At 52.1% G+C, this 14,636-nt stretch overlaps 4 protein-coding genes across 4 annotated transcripts; 2 read left to right on the top strand and 2 right to left on the bottom strand.

Moving 5' to 3' along the window:
- Positions 1-1,676: 1,676 nt before the first annotated feature.
- BDQ94DRAFT_150187 (succinate dehydrogenase [ubiquinone] flavoprotein subunit) lies at positions 1,677-4,259 on the bottom strand. Its single transcript, XM_026767534.1, has 6 exons — positions 4,085-4,259; positions 3,937-3,988; positions 3,803-3,876; positions 3,583-3,746; positions 2,139-3,527; positions 1,677-2,083 (listed from the first exon to the last, which is right to left on the bottom strand). Exons 1-6 carry the CDS (start codon positions 4,124-4,126, stop codon positions 1,864-1,866), a joined length of 1,941 nt encoding a protein of 646 aa, XP_026622689.1. The 5' UTR covers positions 4,127-4,259; the 3' UTR covers positions 1,677-1,863.
- Positions 4,260-4,705: 446 nt separating this feature from the next.
- Positions 4,706-6,543, bottom strand: rpt1 (proteasome regulatory particle base subunit RPT1). The gene is made up of 4 exons (XM_026767533.1): positions 6,303-6,543; positions 6,115-6,229; positions 5,832-6,061; positions 4,706-5,782 (listed from the first exon to the last, which is right to left on the bottom strand). Exons 1-4 carry the CDS (start codon positions 6,395-6,397, stop codon positions 4,903-4,905), a joined length of 1,320 nt encoding a protein of 439 aa, XP_026622688.1. The 5' UTR covers positions 6,398-6,543; the 3' UTR covers positions 4,706-4,902.
- Positions 6,544-6,659: 116 nt separating this feature from the next.
- BDQ94DRAFT_150184 (chaperonin-containing T-complex subunit CCT4) lies at positions 6,660-8,932 on the top strand. The gene is made up of 7 exons (XM_026767532.1): positions 6,660-6,799; positions 6,855-6,906; positions 6,959-6,981; positions 7,034-7,063; positions 7,115-7,144; positions 7,196-7,768; positions 7,822-8,932. Exons 1-7 carry the CDS (start codon positions 6,752-6,754, stop codon positions 8,674-8,676), a joined length of 1,611 nt encoding a protein of 536 aa, XP_026622687.1. The 5' UTR covers positions 6,660-6,751; the 3' UTR covers positions 8,677-8,932.
- A 3,079-nt stretch (positions 8,933-12,011) lies between these two features.
- Positions 12,012-12,314, top strand: BDQ94DRAFT_173673 (uncharacterized protein; the record flags this gene model as incomplete). The annotated part of the gene is made up of 1 exon (XM_026772207.1): positions 12,012-12,314. One exon carries the CDS (start codon positions 12,012-12,014, stop codon positions 12,312-12,314), a length of 303 nt encoding a protein of 100 aa, XP_026622686.1.
- Between the last annotated feature and the right edge of the window lie 2,322 nt (positions 12,315-14,636).

The raw sequence follows: 14,636 nt of genomic DNA, 5'->3' as shown, positions 1-14,636 counted from the left end.
ATCACAGTCCCATCGACATCGTCTCTCAGGGGGTATATTGATCAATTCCCGAGATGATTGAGCGGGGAGCTCAGCACGAGGTCGGTAGAATCCCGTGTCGCTGAGCTCAGCGGCTCGGTTCTTTTTGTAGGGGTAGGAGGGTGCTGGGTCGGGGAATGTAAAGGGGGGGAGGGATGGTGTGTGGCTGTGACCGTGCTTGTACTTGTGGGTGTGAGTGTGATGAGTGTACTTAGGTAGGGGGGAGGCGCTTCTTCTTCTGGTTCTTGCTGTTGGTGGTGGGCGGGGAGAGGTCCCTGGCGATAGGTTAGTCTACTACTACTGTATGTATGGATATGATGGTCAGGGTGAAGCTGAGGATGTATACCATTTGGTGGCTCAGGTTTGCTGTTATGTCCACTGCGCCATCGTAGCAATATAAATGTCTGGTGTCTTCGCTTTCGAGCACGCTGGACGCAGAATACTAGTAGGATGATGAATAGGAGGAGGCCTACTGCGCCGGCCACTGTTCCCCCTATTAGGGCTGCGGTGGGGTGCCATGTGCCTGAGCCTTGGGATGTTGCGAGGCTGGCTTGGGTAGTGGTGGACTGAGAAGAGTGTGTTGATGTTGTCGAAGAGAGTGTGGTGGTAGGATCCTGATTTGGAGTTGAGGATGTGGTTGTGGCCATCGTTGTGGAAGAAGCTCTTGAGGCTGTCGATGTACTCCTTACAGATGATGGAGCCTCTGTGCTGGTTTCTGACGAAGAAATAGGAGTAGATGATGATGACGATGTAGAGGAAGTAAATACTATGGATGTGGCAGGCTCTTGAACCAAAGTTGTCAAAGTCACGGGCCCATCCTTCGTAGCAGGAACAGAATTCACCGAAGAAGAACTGCTACTGCTTCCACTGCTTCCACTGCTGCCACTGCTGCCACTCTCATCCGGACAAACCCCCGTCGTGCACGGATCGACCGAACAGCAGCCCTTGAACCCACCAGCAGCGCAGACATACCACTGCGCATTGGCCGGGCAAGACCCGTTCTGGCGGACAGCGAGACGGGCCATGCTGCGAGCACTGCAGATATCGCTTGAAAAACAACAAATAAAGCCCAATAGTTGGGCACGGTAATTTTTAACGAGTGTCAGAGATCTAAACGAACGAAGTAATGATCTGATGTTCACCGACATGTGCCGATGGCGATGAAATATCGAGTTTCCTTGAAGATTTGAAGGCAAACTTAGTCAGTGCCAGCCACAGTGGGCGACGCCGTCCAGAATGTTGAACCCGTTCTTTGTTCTGCTCATCCCGCAGTGGGTAAAGTTTCCAACTCAAACCGAGAAGCTCGCGAAGAGATGGATTTCCGCCCCGTCCAGACAAGGGACCCGGATGTTTTCCATGGGGCGAATCCGATGCATCCATCGTTGCGGTCTTAATAGCTCTAAGACCGATCGAGAAGGTCGCCTGCTTGCCACAGGGTCGGAAGTGGTAGTACTAGAATCTATTGTTGGAGAATCCTGCGAGGGTCTATGGTCAATGTTCTTCGTTAAGGGGTTCTTTAAGAAAAAGCCCCCCTGCGGGTCATGAAGTTTCTTTGTCTTCGACCGCAGGATCAAAGAGGATTCGAGCGCTGACGCCAGCCCTCCTTTGACATGTAGTTACCAGTTGCAGCAAGACATTAGCACGAAGACAGCGCTCTGTGGCTCAACACAAAAACTCCATTGTATGGGATGTAGTAAACGGCTATAAAAGACAATACACGTGAGTACACCAAACTCATCGCCTGGAAAGAAACCTTGGATATACACATATGAACACACAAATAAACACGGTCGAATTTTCGTCACGCTCTTTTCCTCCACCATCCCCTAGGCTGATACATCGCGTCTAGTAGACACGCTTGAAGGGAGGCACCGACTTGCACTCGTTCTCATCGAGAGTGTTGTGCTCAACGGCGCGGTAGCCAAGCTTGACCTCACCGTGGGGCTTCTTCTGCCAGGTGAGGGTGTGCTTCATCCAGTTCTCGTCGTCACGGTCGGGGTAGTCCTCACGGGCGTGGGCACCACGGGACTCCTTACGGTTGGCGGCGGCAATGGCGGTTTGGGAACTATAACTCGAGTTAGCCAACATCCAACATTACCAAATTCTGCAGGAATACATACGCGCAGGTCAACAGGTTACGAAGCTCAAGGGTCTCAACAAGATCCGAGTTCCAGATCATGCTGCGGTCCTTGGTACCGACCTGGTCGAACATCTGGTCGATAGCGGTGACCTTCTCAACACCCTCATCCAAACTCTCCTGGGTACGGAAGACGGAAACATCAGACTGCATGGCCTTCTGCATGGCGCTGCGGATGTCGTTGGTGGACTTGGGACCCTCGGCGGTACGGACGAAGTCCAGGTCGGCAATGGACTGAGCACCAGCGTCGGAGCTCAGCTCCTTGTGGGGCTTGCCAGGGGTGGCAATGTCACGGACACGGTGAGAGACGGCACGGCCGAAGACAACCAGATCCAGAAGAGAGTTGGCACCCAGACGGTTGGCACCGTGGACGGAGACACAAGCGGCCTCACCGCAAGCGTACAGACCAGGGACAACCTGGTCGTTGCCGTTCTCATCCTGGGTCAGGACCTCACCGGTGTACTTGGTGGGGATACCACCCATGTTGTAGTGGACGGTGGGCAGGACGGGGATGGGCTGCTTGGTGACGTCGACACCGGCGAAGATAGAGGCGGTCTCGGAGATACCGGGCAGACGCTCGTGCAGGAGCTTAGCGGGCAGGTGGCTCAGCTGGAGGTAGATGTGGTCCTTCTCGGGACCGACACCACGGCCCTCACGGATTTCCAGGGTCATGGAACGGGAGACAACGTCACGGGAGGCCAGATCCTTGGCGGTAGGGGCGTAACGCTCCATGAAACGCTCACCCTCGGAGTTGAGCAGGTAACCACCCTCACCACGGGAACCCTCGGTGATCAGGCAACCAGCACCGTAGATACCAGTGGGGTGGAACTGGACGAACTCCAGATCCTGGTTGGGGAGACCGGCACGGGCGACCATGGCCATACCGTCACCAGTGCAAGTGTGAGCAGAAGTGCAACTGAAGTAGGCACGTCCGTAACCACCGGTGGCCAGGACGGTGTGGTGGGCCTTGAAACGGTGGAGGGTTCCGTCCTCCTGGTTGTAGGCGATGATACCGCGGCACTCGCCGTCCTCCATCAGAAGGTCGAGGGCGAAGTATTCGATGAAGTAGTTGGTGTTGTGGCGGAGAGACTGTCCGTAGAGGGTGTGGAGAAGGGCGTGACCGGTACGGTCAGCGGCAGCGCAGCAACGGTAGGCCTGGCCACCCTTTCCAAACTCCTTCGACTGACCACCGAACGCACGCTGGTAGATACGGCCGTCCTCGGTACGGGAGAAGGGGCAACCGTAGCCCTCAAGCTCACGAACACTAGCGGGAGCTTCTCTGGTCATGTAGTGAATGGCATCCTGGTCACCCAGCCAGTCAGAACCCTTCACGGTGTCGTACATGTGCCATCTCCAGTCATCCTCGTGCATGCTGCAAGCCAGACCATTAGCGCTACTCGCAATGGAGTCAATACAGGGCAACTCACTTTCCAAGAGCGGCGTTGATACCACCCTGAGCGGCGACAGTGTGAGATCTCGTGGGGAAGAGCTTAGAAACACAGGCAGTGTTGAAGCCAGCTTCCGCCAGACCGAAAGCGGCACGCAGACCGGCACCACCAGCACCGACGACGACGGCATCGTACTCGTGGTCCTGCAATTGCATTAGCGACCATCGTTCCCACAAGATATATCCACATAGTAGCTTACAATGATAGGGTACTTCTGAGCAATGAAGCCTTCGGCCTCCTTGGCGCGCAGAGGGCCGTTGCCAAATATCCGGGCTAGCGGAGGGACCAGTTAGCAAACGTAGGCAGGGGCGGATGTGCGAGTTCAATGCGTACCAGCCGGGCGGGAAGAGGAGAAGAGACGTCTCTGGCCCAAAGCGCGGGAAATCTGCGCCAACAAGACGAGTCAGTAAGACCATTGAGGATAGAGGAGAATATGGTGAGCCAGAATTCGGCATCACGGCAAAAGAAGTCGGATACAGACCTTCGATGCGGGAGCTAGGCTCCGCAAGCCCAAGGAGCTCATGGTGACGGATCAAGAGAAAAGAAACACTTTTCCAATGAGTCCGAAGGAGGGGAGATGTGGTGGAGGAAGGGAAACCAGCGGCACAAAAAGACGGGGGAGGGGAGAGGAGAGACGAGGTCAAGGCCGGTGATGCTTTGCGAGCTGCACTTTTGGATCGTCGGTTCTGGCGAAGAGAGCGAAGAGTCCGGCTGACATAATCAGCGATTCACTTGCCGACGGGGAGGACCGGGGCCGAGAGAGCCAATCAGATGCCGCGCAGTGGTAATCACCTCGGGCAGCCGGCAGCCTGTCATTGGCCGAGGCCGCACAGGCACGTGGCCGGTCTTCTTTTAACCCGGCAGCGCGCGAAGAATTCCGGAGCAACACGGCCGGCCTGGGGAGGACGACTATTATTGCTGGGGTTGATCGGCTTCCCAGCTCAGGGTTTCTCTACTAGTAGTCTCGTCCCGGATTAATATGCCTCTCTGGTGACATTTTGCTGCCATTAAACCCCTACCAAACTCTGTGTTGACCTCATTCCGAAGTTGCCGGGCGTGCATGCAACGGAACTCTACGTACTACGACCCTTACTTGCCTGATGATGTAGGTTGCCATGCACTTTATACTTACTAGTGCTCTGTACTAGTAGCTTATATGCCGTGCGACCAGCAGACCATTACTGTCATATATAACTGCACAATCATATTATAGATCCCATCGTAGACTGACTGAATCACCAATGTCATGTATGATCATACACATCCGTCCAGCCATGCAATGTAATCAACCCATACCGCCTAATTATACTGCATATACGTCGCCGTCGAGTTGAACTTCAGGTTACCCTTGATCACCTTGTCCACCGCGGCCAGGAAGTCCTTCTCCGTGGCCACCTTCCGCCGCGCCCGAATAGCAAACATGCCCGCCTCTGTCGCAACACTCCGGAGCTCAGCTCCTGTAGCGTTCGGGCACAGACGCGAAATCAGCTCCCACCGAATGTCCCGCTCCACCGACATGCTCTTGGCGTGAATCCGGAGAATGTTGGCACGGCCCTCGACATCCGGGAGCGAGAACTCGATCTTACGGTCGATACGACCAGGACGCATCAGGGCAGGGTCCAAAGTCGACGGTCGGTTGGTAGCGAACATGACCTTGATGTTACCACGTGCGTCGAAACCATCCAGCTGCGTAATCAACTCCAACATGGTACGTTGAACTTCGTTGTCACCACCCGCTCCGTCGTCGAAACGAGCACCGCCGACCGCATCGATTTCGTCGAAGAAGATAATGCACGCCTTCTTTGTTCGGGCCATCTCGAAAAGCTCACGGACCATCCGAGCACCCTCACCAACATACTTCTGCACCAACTCACTACCAATGACACGGATGAACGTAGCGTCGGTTCGGTTGGCCACGGCTCGAGCGCAAAGTGTCTTACCAGTTCCGGGAGGTCCGTAGAGCAGAGCACCCTTCGGCGGGTCGATACCGAGGTTAACAAAGCGCTCTGGCGATAGCAATGGCATCTCGACGACTTCTCGCAACTTCTCAATTTGTTCCTTGCATCCTCCGACATCGCCGTACGTCACATCGGGCTTGTCCTCGACAGTCATCATCGTCACGCTGGGGTCGATCTTGGGAGGGAGAGGTAGCATAATCTGGTATTTATTGCGGTCGACACTGTCATCTGTTAGATGGGAAGATGCATAGCAAAGCTGCAGGGTCATACCCGACTCTCATGCCCTCTTCGATATCCGTAGGACTCACGCGTTCCCCAAGGTTGACGACAAACTTGGCGATCTGCTTAACGTTGATAACATATTTGCTCTTATCCGAGTCCTTCTCATCCGAAATGATCTTTGTACAACGAGCTACCTGCAGCGGTTGCTCCTCTGCCATGCGCTGTCGGTCCGCAGCAACATCCCAAAGGTGTGGAGGCGCAAGACCGGTATCGGATTCCTAAGCAGCTAGTCAGACGTGTCCGGTATGACGTATATCGCAGACCTGAATACCTTGACGCCAATCTTCTCGTTTACACTCGCTTGTCTGTCCTTGATCTGTTTTTCGAGCTTCTTTAATGCCGTGGCGTACGGAGCGGCACCGTAGGTCTTCAATACTTGGATATCCCTGCGGCCAGTTAGCCATCCAGATGCGGGAACCGACCACTATCGATGCTGATAAAACACCGGGGATCACCTACTCGTCTGTAAGAGGGGTGATCTTCTTCTCTGGCTCTTCGTCATCGGCGAAGTTCTTCTTGTACTTCTCCCAGTTCTCTCCCGTGGCGCTAGGCATGGTGACGGGAGGATATGTGGCAAGACGGTAAGATGAAGGAGTAACAAATCAGTTGAGAAATGTATTCGTGGAGATAAATAAGGGGAGGTTGAATGAAAGGTGCAAAGGCAATGAAGGGCGTGGTGGTGAGATGGAGCTTGATAGATGGAAGAGTGATGTGGTGAGCTCAGCTTGTTGCGGTTCGAGCTGTTGACGCTAGTGGCCGCCAAGCCCAGCAGCAACACCGCCCAAAACGCAACACCGAAGAAATTCCCAGAGCCGCCTCCAGGTTCTGGATCCCCTCGCCTCACCCACCCTTCTTTATCTTTCTCAGTTTCATCAATCTACGGTGTTTATATCGTAGCTACTTTCATCATGGCGTCGACAGCCTCCCAGCCGGCCCCCGGCAACAATGCTTTCAAGGTGCGTCTTTTTTGCGGAGAGAAATACGTGTGGACCGTTTTCTGATAGACTGCAGGACAAGGAGAAGCCTATGGCCGTCCGTACGTCCAACATCTTGGCTGCTAGAGGTATGTATCTATTCGGGAAGTGCTCAGGGGTTCGAATGCTAATTGCCATTAGCCGTCGCCGATGCCATCAGAACAGTACGCTTGCTTCGATATCGATATGACAAATGAGGGGCTAACCGCAACGCAGTCTTTGGGACCCAGGGGTATGGACAAGATGGTAGGAAACATGTCTACTAACATGGAGGTCCCGTGGCTAACATAGTAATAGATCCAAACACCCAAGGGAAACACAATCATCGTACGATCACCTCTCCGTATACCGACACACACCCCCCGCTAACCCCCGCAGACCAATGATGGAAACACCATGTTGAGGGATATGAGCGTCATGCACCCCGCCGCTAGGATGCTGGTCGATCTCAGTGCGGCTCAGGATGTCGAGGCTGGTGATGGTACCACGTCCGTTGTCGTTATTGCCGGCAGCCTGCTCGGTGCCGCAGAGCGCCTGCTTGGAAAGGGTATCCATCCCACTGTCATCTCGGAGTCCTTCCAAAGAGCCGCTGCCGCCGCTGTCGAAATCCTCCATAACATGTCTCGCCCCATCAACCTGACGGACCGCTCCACCCTCCTTCAGGCTGCTTCCACCTCCCTCTCCTCCAAGATTGTTTCGCAGCACTCCGGCCTCCTCGGCCCTATGGCCGTGGATTCCGTGTTGAAGGTTGTCGACCCCAAGACCGCCGAGAACGTGGACCTCCGCAATATCCGTATAGTGAAGAAGGTTGGCGGAACGATTGAGGACAGTGAGATGGTTGATGGCTTGGTTCTGAACCAGCAGGTCATCAAGAGCAGCGGCGGTCCTACCAGAATTGAGAAGGCCCGGATAGGTCTGATTCAGTTCCAGCTCAGCCCGCCTAAGCCTGATGTAGGGTTGATGATCTTTCGGACATTGGAATAGGATACTAACAATGGCTTTAGATGGAGAACCAGATTGTTGTGAACGACTACCGCCAGATGGACAAGATCCTCAAGGAAGAGCGCCAATACCTCCTCAACATGGTCAAGAAGATCCAGAAGACCAAGTGCAATGTCCTTCTGATCCAGAAGTCCATCCTCCGTGATGCCGTCAACGACCTTTCCCTCCACTTCCTTTCTCGTCTCAAAATTTTGGCCGTCAAGGACATCGAGCGTGATGAGGTCGAGTTCCTCTGCAAGAGTCTGGGCTGCAAGCCCGTTGCCAACATCGACTCTTTCACTGAGGACAAGCTGGGTACTGCCGACCTGGTCGAGGAAGTGCAGCAGTCTGGTGCTCGCTATGTGAAGGTTACCGGTATTAAGACCCCTGCTGCCGCCGCCAACCAGACCGTTTCGATCGTCGCTCGTGGCGCCAACAACCTCATTCTGGACGAGGCTGAGCGTTCCCTTCACGACGCTCTCTGTGTCATTCGTTGTCTGGTGAAGAAGCGCGCCCTCATCGCTGGTGGTGGTGCCCCTGAGATTGAGATCGCCCATGCCCTTGCCATGCGTGCTCGTCAGCTGACCGGCACGGAGGCTATCTGCTGGAAGGCATTCGCTGATGCCATGGAGGTCATTCCCACCACGCTGGCTGAGAATGCCGGTCTGAACTCGATCAAGGTGGTCACTGACCTGCGCCACCGCCATGCCCAGGGCCAGCACAACGCAGGAGTCAGCATTCGCAGTGGTGGCGTGAAGGACGACATCACTGAGGAGAACATCCTGCAGCCGCTCCTGGTGAGTACCAGCGCGATCGAGCTGGCTGCTGAGACAGTGAAGATGATTATGAGAATTGATGACATTGCTTTGTCGCGGTGAGTGACGGCGCGGAGTGAAATGGAAAAGTAAGCCAGGTGGTGTACTATGACGAGTAATTTATCAATCATACCATGTTCAAAAGATAGATCGTTGGTGTCTAATTGCACATAATCATCGCCATGCAATGTCTTCGTATTCATCTACTGTAAGATGTTTACTATTGTATTCAATATGATGCTGTATCCCATTTATAGCCCTGACTCTTCACCCTGGCTGTACGCAGTGCCGATACCACAGTGGGGAAAGACAAGGCGTCACTGCGGCTCGTCACCCGATTCCCATCGGAAGTTGCCAATTTTTTTCATTAAATCGCCGGAATTAACTGAATCGTTCATTTAATTGCATCATTAACCAGTGATTATGTGGGTGGAGAATTGGCTATAAAGGCAGGCTCCGTCCCCCTTCCTCTCCTCCATTTTTCTGGATTACAGCACTGCCAGTCATGGGCCCTGATTTCAAGGGATAGTATACACATACTACTACATGTATATCAACTTCTACTCTCAAGTGCGAAATATCTATCGAACATCTCTTTCTTCCCCCTATCGTTCCAAATCACCAAGATTCATCAAGAGGACACATATACATAATATATGTATCGTCTTCAGATCCCAGACGCTTGATATGGACCGCTACGATGATCAACTTGTATGGCTTCTCCAAAACCCAATCGTTAGTTCTCCGACTCTCAGGCGATCTGCTTCTGAGACGAAGACATCTGGAGCCAACGACATGATGCCTGCTGCGCATATCTGATGCTTAGGTCCAGTGCAAGGCTCCTAAGACACCCCAGAAGTATGATGGAATTCCTATGATGCTCTCCGCGCCATAGGAAGGGAACATGGCCCTCTGGACGAGATACGGTCATTGACATGCTCGGGCAATGCTTCGTCGCCGAGTTAAGCAGTATCGGCGTTTCGTTAGAATCATGCCGGATTCGCTTTCTGACGATTGAACACATATGATACCACGCCCTGCTTCAAGTGGATCAGTGTCAACCACATCAAGTTGAAAGTCAAGGAGTACAAAGAGCCAGACCTTGCTTACAGCCTCATCTCATCACTTGAATTTTTGCAATATCTTTGGCATCTACATACGAAAGACCCGGCAATAAAGTCGTCAGGCACATACTACTACACAGCACTGAGGAAACGGACTTATACAGCAGAGAACTCGCCAATGCCCGTACCACATCCAAGACGTGGGCCTTTTGCCCTAGGCGTTCAAAGCAGCACACTCATCATCGAATGCTGCGTGTTTTCCGCAGTGCCGACCCTGCTATATTATACAATACTAGACACAAGTTCTTACCAATGAAGTTGATACCATGTTCTGTTTCCGACAGACTAGGGGCTAGCAGGAATTACTCGTGGTATGGTTTGGAATTACATGCATCGGCTCGGCCAAGAGAAGAGTACCATGCTTCACGCAATATGCTCAACACATCAGCAATGAATGAAACACCTTCTGTTTCGCACGAAGAACGATCACTCTTGTGGTTGAGAAAGCATCCTGGGCGGAACCGGCCAAGTCCTGGCATTCCAGTCCAAAGGCGATGTGAGAACCCCTAAGGGGTACAGGACTGAGCCAGCTTCCGATTGATCCAACTTGTTCAGAGATCAACCCTTTCACCATAATCAGTCAACACTATCCTATCTTGCCTGCTACGAAGTTAGCACCCGAGTCTCTTGGTCTAGAGGATTAGTAGTTTGTGTTCTGTTTGTATGTCTACACATATACAGATACCGAAAAATGGCCCGTGGAGTCTCCGCTTGATATAGTGCTCCCTCTCAAAGTCTGGGAGAGCTGTTCAAGGGAAGCTGCATCTGGCTGTAGATCATACCTCCACGCATGGGGCTTGATCCATGTGGGATTCTGTACCGATGGTGGCCGGCTGCAGAAAAGTACCTGGTGCTTCGAAACATACGAACTGACCCATAGGTAGAACAGTATCGCCACAGTCCAGCTACGAATGCTACATACTGTTCACCCATGTTTTACAACTGGAGGTGTTCCTCCAGGAAGTCTTTTGCCCGGAAGCTATTTTCATCTACAGGACGCTTTATGCTACCCTGTAACACCATGAACGCACCTGGGCTCAATCTGCGATGGTCTGGCCTCATTAGTACCAGAATATCCCACTGCTTGTGACAACGTGGACTTTATATACTTCAAGATCTAGTGAAGCCACTCAGAGGGATATGCCCGGACTATGCGCCTACTGTGCCTTGGATGGGCTGGTTTCGGAGTGACAAGCGAGCTAGCCCGAAAATACAGGGCCTGCAACGTACTACGATGCTCTCTGCGAGCCGCCCCCGCATCCGGGACAAAGAAGTGAATCGAACGTATATACATACATCATGCAGTCTATCTTCCCAAGTTCAGCTGCCTCTACTGCAGCGGGAGCTCATGATGGGGCCAGGCAGAGATCCCCCTAGGAAAATCAGCTTAAGGCGACGCAAGTAATCTAGCAAAGCGCAAGAAGCGCAACAAACGGAAAGGAGGGTCAAGCATGGCATCTCCGGGCATACTGCGTTTCTGTTCTGGTAACCGCCACTCTACCGAGTCAGAGTCAGGCGACAAAGTTCGAGTACTTGTGAACCTGGCTCAACTTGATCGAGCAGCACATACGCAGAAAAAAAAATCAATCAGAGGATTATAATGTCCTGGTGTCCTCAGAATAATGCTGTTCAGCTCCTCTCGATACGGTGGGAGCAAAGACAACCCTGGGATTGACAATACCTCGGCATCAAAGACTACGACGCTGATCTAGCGCGGTAGGGTGTGCGAGCAGCGTCTGATTCGAGCGGATCCACGATCTATCGACTTGGTGCTTGTCATCGATCTTGCTACACCTATAACACATACAATGTCTGCCATGCTGCTCTCCTTGACTATTTTGTCTAACTCGGCTTGCATGTTGCCCGCGTCTATCGGGTCCGATGCACACCGGGTAGGGAGTTAGTCCGTCTTGGTTACCCTTGTTCGAAACGCTGCCTATACCTTTACGCCCGTCGGTAAATGGTAACGAACTTTATATTGTGAACAGTAAAGATCTGGAATTTGACAGGGCGTTCGCGTCGCCGTCGTTCACTGTTTCCTCTTCTTCAGGGACAGGTACAACCCAGCAGAGCACTAGGCATGTGAAATCCGAGCTCAGGCATACTAGGCCATGAGCAAGGAAGCTCATATGGTACTATGGGCAATGGCCTGGTGTGGGGTGCTCAGATATGAACACTTGGGAATGTTGAGCGTTAATTTGAAAAGCTTGGTCTGTATTCATCCCCTATCAGACGGGGACTCGGAAGAGTCGACCCAGACACCCACACTCCAAGATGGAAGCAGGTCGGAAGATGGGCTCCCAAAGACACAAGAGGCTGGATCTCAGTATTCGAGCAGATAGTGAAGATCAGCTGGGAGGGCCTGGCAAGAACAAAGATGGGACGCATAGCTCATATGGAGATTCTCGAGAATCCCAAGGTCCATTTCTGCGTGGCATCGAACAATGCTTGTCCAGCCTGAAAAAGCAGACGCAAAGACCAACAACCCCGAAAGAAGATCATGCTGACAACGGGCCCACGATAGCGCAAACAGCGCTAGGAAATCCGGATATAGTGGAGAAGATCCTATCAGACTGATCTTTGTCGACTTACTGAGAATGGTGGGCATGTGTCGATCCTGGCAGCTCATAATGCGGGACGGCAGCTCCACATTCACTGGGTTCAGTGTTCTCTCAATATTAGGATTGCACCCATCGATCAATCCTTGAGTACGATATACCTATGGTATGTATAGCTAGGATCCGCTTTCTGTGTGTTGCTGAGCAGTCTACTCAACTTCCAAAGCTGGGTCAGTGTTTCCGGCCATCAAAAGCATTTTCACCTTCGCTTCATTATAGCTTAGTCGAGATTCACACACCAGCAAGGCTATGATACATGAGGCAATCTCAGTGCTCAGAAAGTAACACTGGGGATAATTCACTAGGAATACTGTCGCTGCCGCACCGCGCTATTCACTTACTGAGTGAATCTCTCATGACAAATAGTGGCAGCACCAGGAATCAGCTATATATTGAGGCGAGAAAACTCTCTCTACTTTGTAAAGCAATCCTTCTGGGTAGCGCGACCATACGCTTGTTTAACTTGACCTCAGCCTACATTGAATTACTGAGAAAGCCATCTATTAGCAGATCAGGCTGCTTATGATCAGGAAAATGCCAGACACCCAACACCCAGGCACCTGCGGTACATGCGGAGTAGTTCTTAACTTATCACTCAAACATCCAAATGCGGTACTCAAATCTGTTTGCAGGATTGATTCCGCGCACCTACGAGAGCCATCTATACTATTTCATATGATTGGTGTGAGCCTTCACATGCCGTACATCTGCCTCAGGGACCGGTACCGGATAATGGTCAGACAAATGCTCGCCCGTTATTTCAGCTACTACTGCGAAGCCTGCCCAACACAATTGAGCGTCTCCGAGGTCGGCAAGGGGTCAAATAGTTGCGATGTTACTGTGGAATATAATCGCTGCGGTGACTGTATTGATCTCTGTGGTAACACTCATTGAACTGACTGTGGTCTTGGCTCTAGGAAGATTTTCCCAAGCCCGTGCCTGTTGGTGCAGGAAGACTTCCACGAGAACTATACATATACACAATGCGAACAGTTTTACTACGCGCTAGAGAAACTGACAGCACCTTCTAGAAACCTGGAAGAGATGATTTCCAGGGGATAATCGCTCCCCGGTCCTGCGCTTCATCTTTACGCAATCATCTCTCTTCATCATGGCCGGTCCTCTGGTAATCGACAAGAACCACAACCTCAGCGATCCTGGCGTGGAGATGATCAATGCCGAATAGATCAGATCCTTTAGGTTGGTGCCGCTGTGGCTCCTGAATACGGAATTTATAATCGCACATTCCGAAATGAAACCTCATCGACGTTCCTCAAAATGGTCCTCCAACTGATCGAAGACGCGGGTGAGACCTCTTCCAACAAAGGGAAGAATTCGAAGATTTCTGGAAGGCATTCCGTTTGGAACATGTACTGCTGAGAGCGACAAACTCTCCTAGGCGGATCACCGGTCCGCAAGACATAACGAGAAATCAGCGCATTGCTTCTCTAAGCGTCATCCTAGCTTTCTTGTTGTCTCTTTCTTTTGACGGAACCTGCGTTTCCAGCGTTCGATAAGAAGGGTGCTAGCAGCACACCTTGAAGCACCCAGCAATCAAAGCTCACTTCACGACTACTTACTCCATTCTTGTTCGAACGGCACCAAAAGATGTTACTGGTTGACTGGCTGTCTTAGACAGATGTGTCACTTGCCCCCAGTCCTTCAACCGATACAGCTTCCAGCTCAGATTGCTTGCTTGCTAGCATCAACATCGGCAACCTCAACTTCCAAGTGGCAGTCATTAGCCATGTCATCGACCGGCTCGCCCTCTTATCCACTCATCTCTTATAGCGGAATCCTTCTCCAGGACACTCGGTCTCATACCCTCTTATGTTCGATGTCAGAGCCCAATCTTAAACTTCTCCGTCATAAGGCCCTCTTGGGTTTGAGTCTTCCCATAGAACAACGAAAGAGGAAAAGAAAAAGGAAGAAAACCAAGAACTGTCTATCTCCAGACCAATTGCAACAACGCATCTACTCTAGCCACCATCCACTCGAGACCGACTGAGCAGTCACAGAAAAACAACATCATCGCATCCCAATACGTCGCATCAGATACAAAATAACATCATGGACGTTCCCGACTTCGGGCTCTCAACTTGGACATCTCTCATATCATTATGGTACAAGCAGCGGACAAACAGGCGGGTCTCTGGTTTCTCCAGGCTGAGTGAGAAGCAGCAGCAGTAGGAGCCATAGTTTCCGATCCCGGCCTTTCAATGCCTCTGTCAACCTTGACACGACGCAGCGGACGGACGGGACGGCGTGAGTTCCTCAGTCT

The sequence above is a fragment of the Aspergillus welwitschiae genome, assembly GCF_003344945.1.
Source record: "Aspergillus welwitschiae strain CBS 139.54b unplaced genomic scaffold BDQ94scaffold_35, whole genome shotgun sequence".
NCBI classification, from domain to species: domain Eukaryota; kingdom Fungi; phylum Ascomycota; class Eurotiomycetes; order Eurotiales; family Aspergillaceae; genus Aspergillus; species Aspergillus welwitschiae.
The sequence above is the reverse complement of the archived record's forward strand: the minus strand, read 5'-3'. Positions and strand labels throughout refer to the sequence as shown.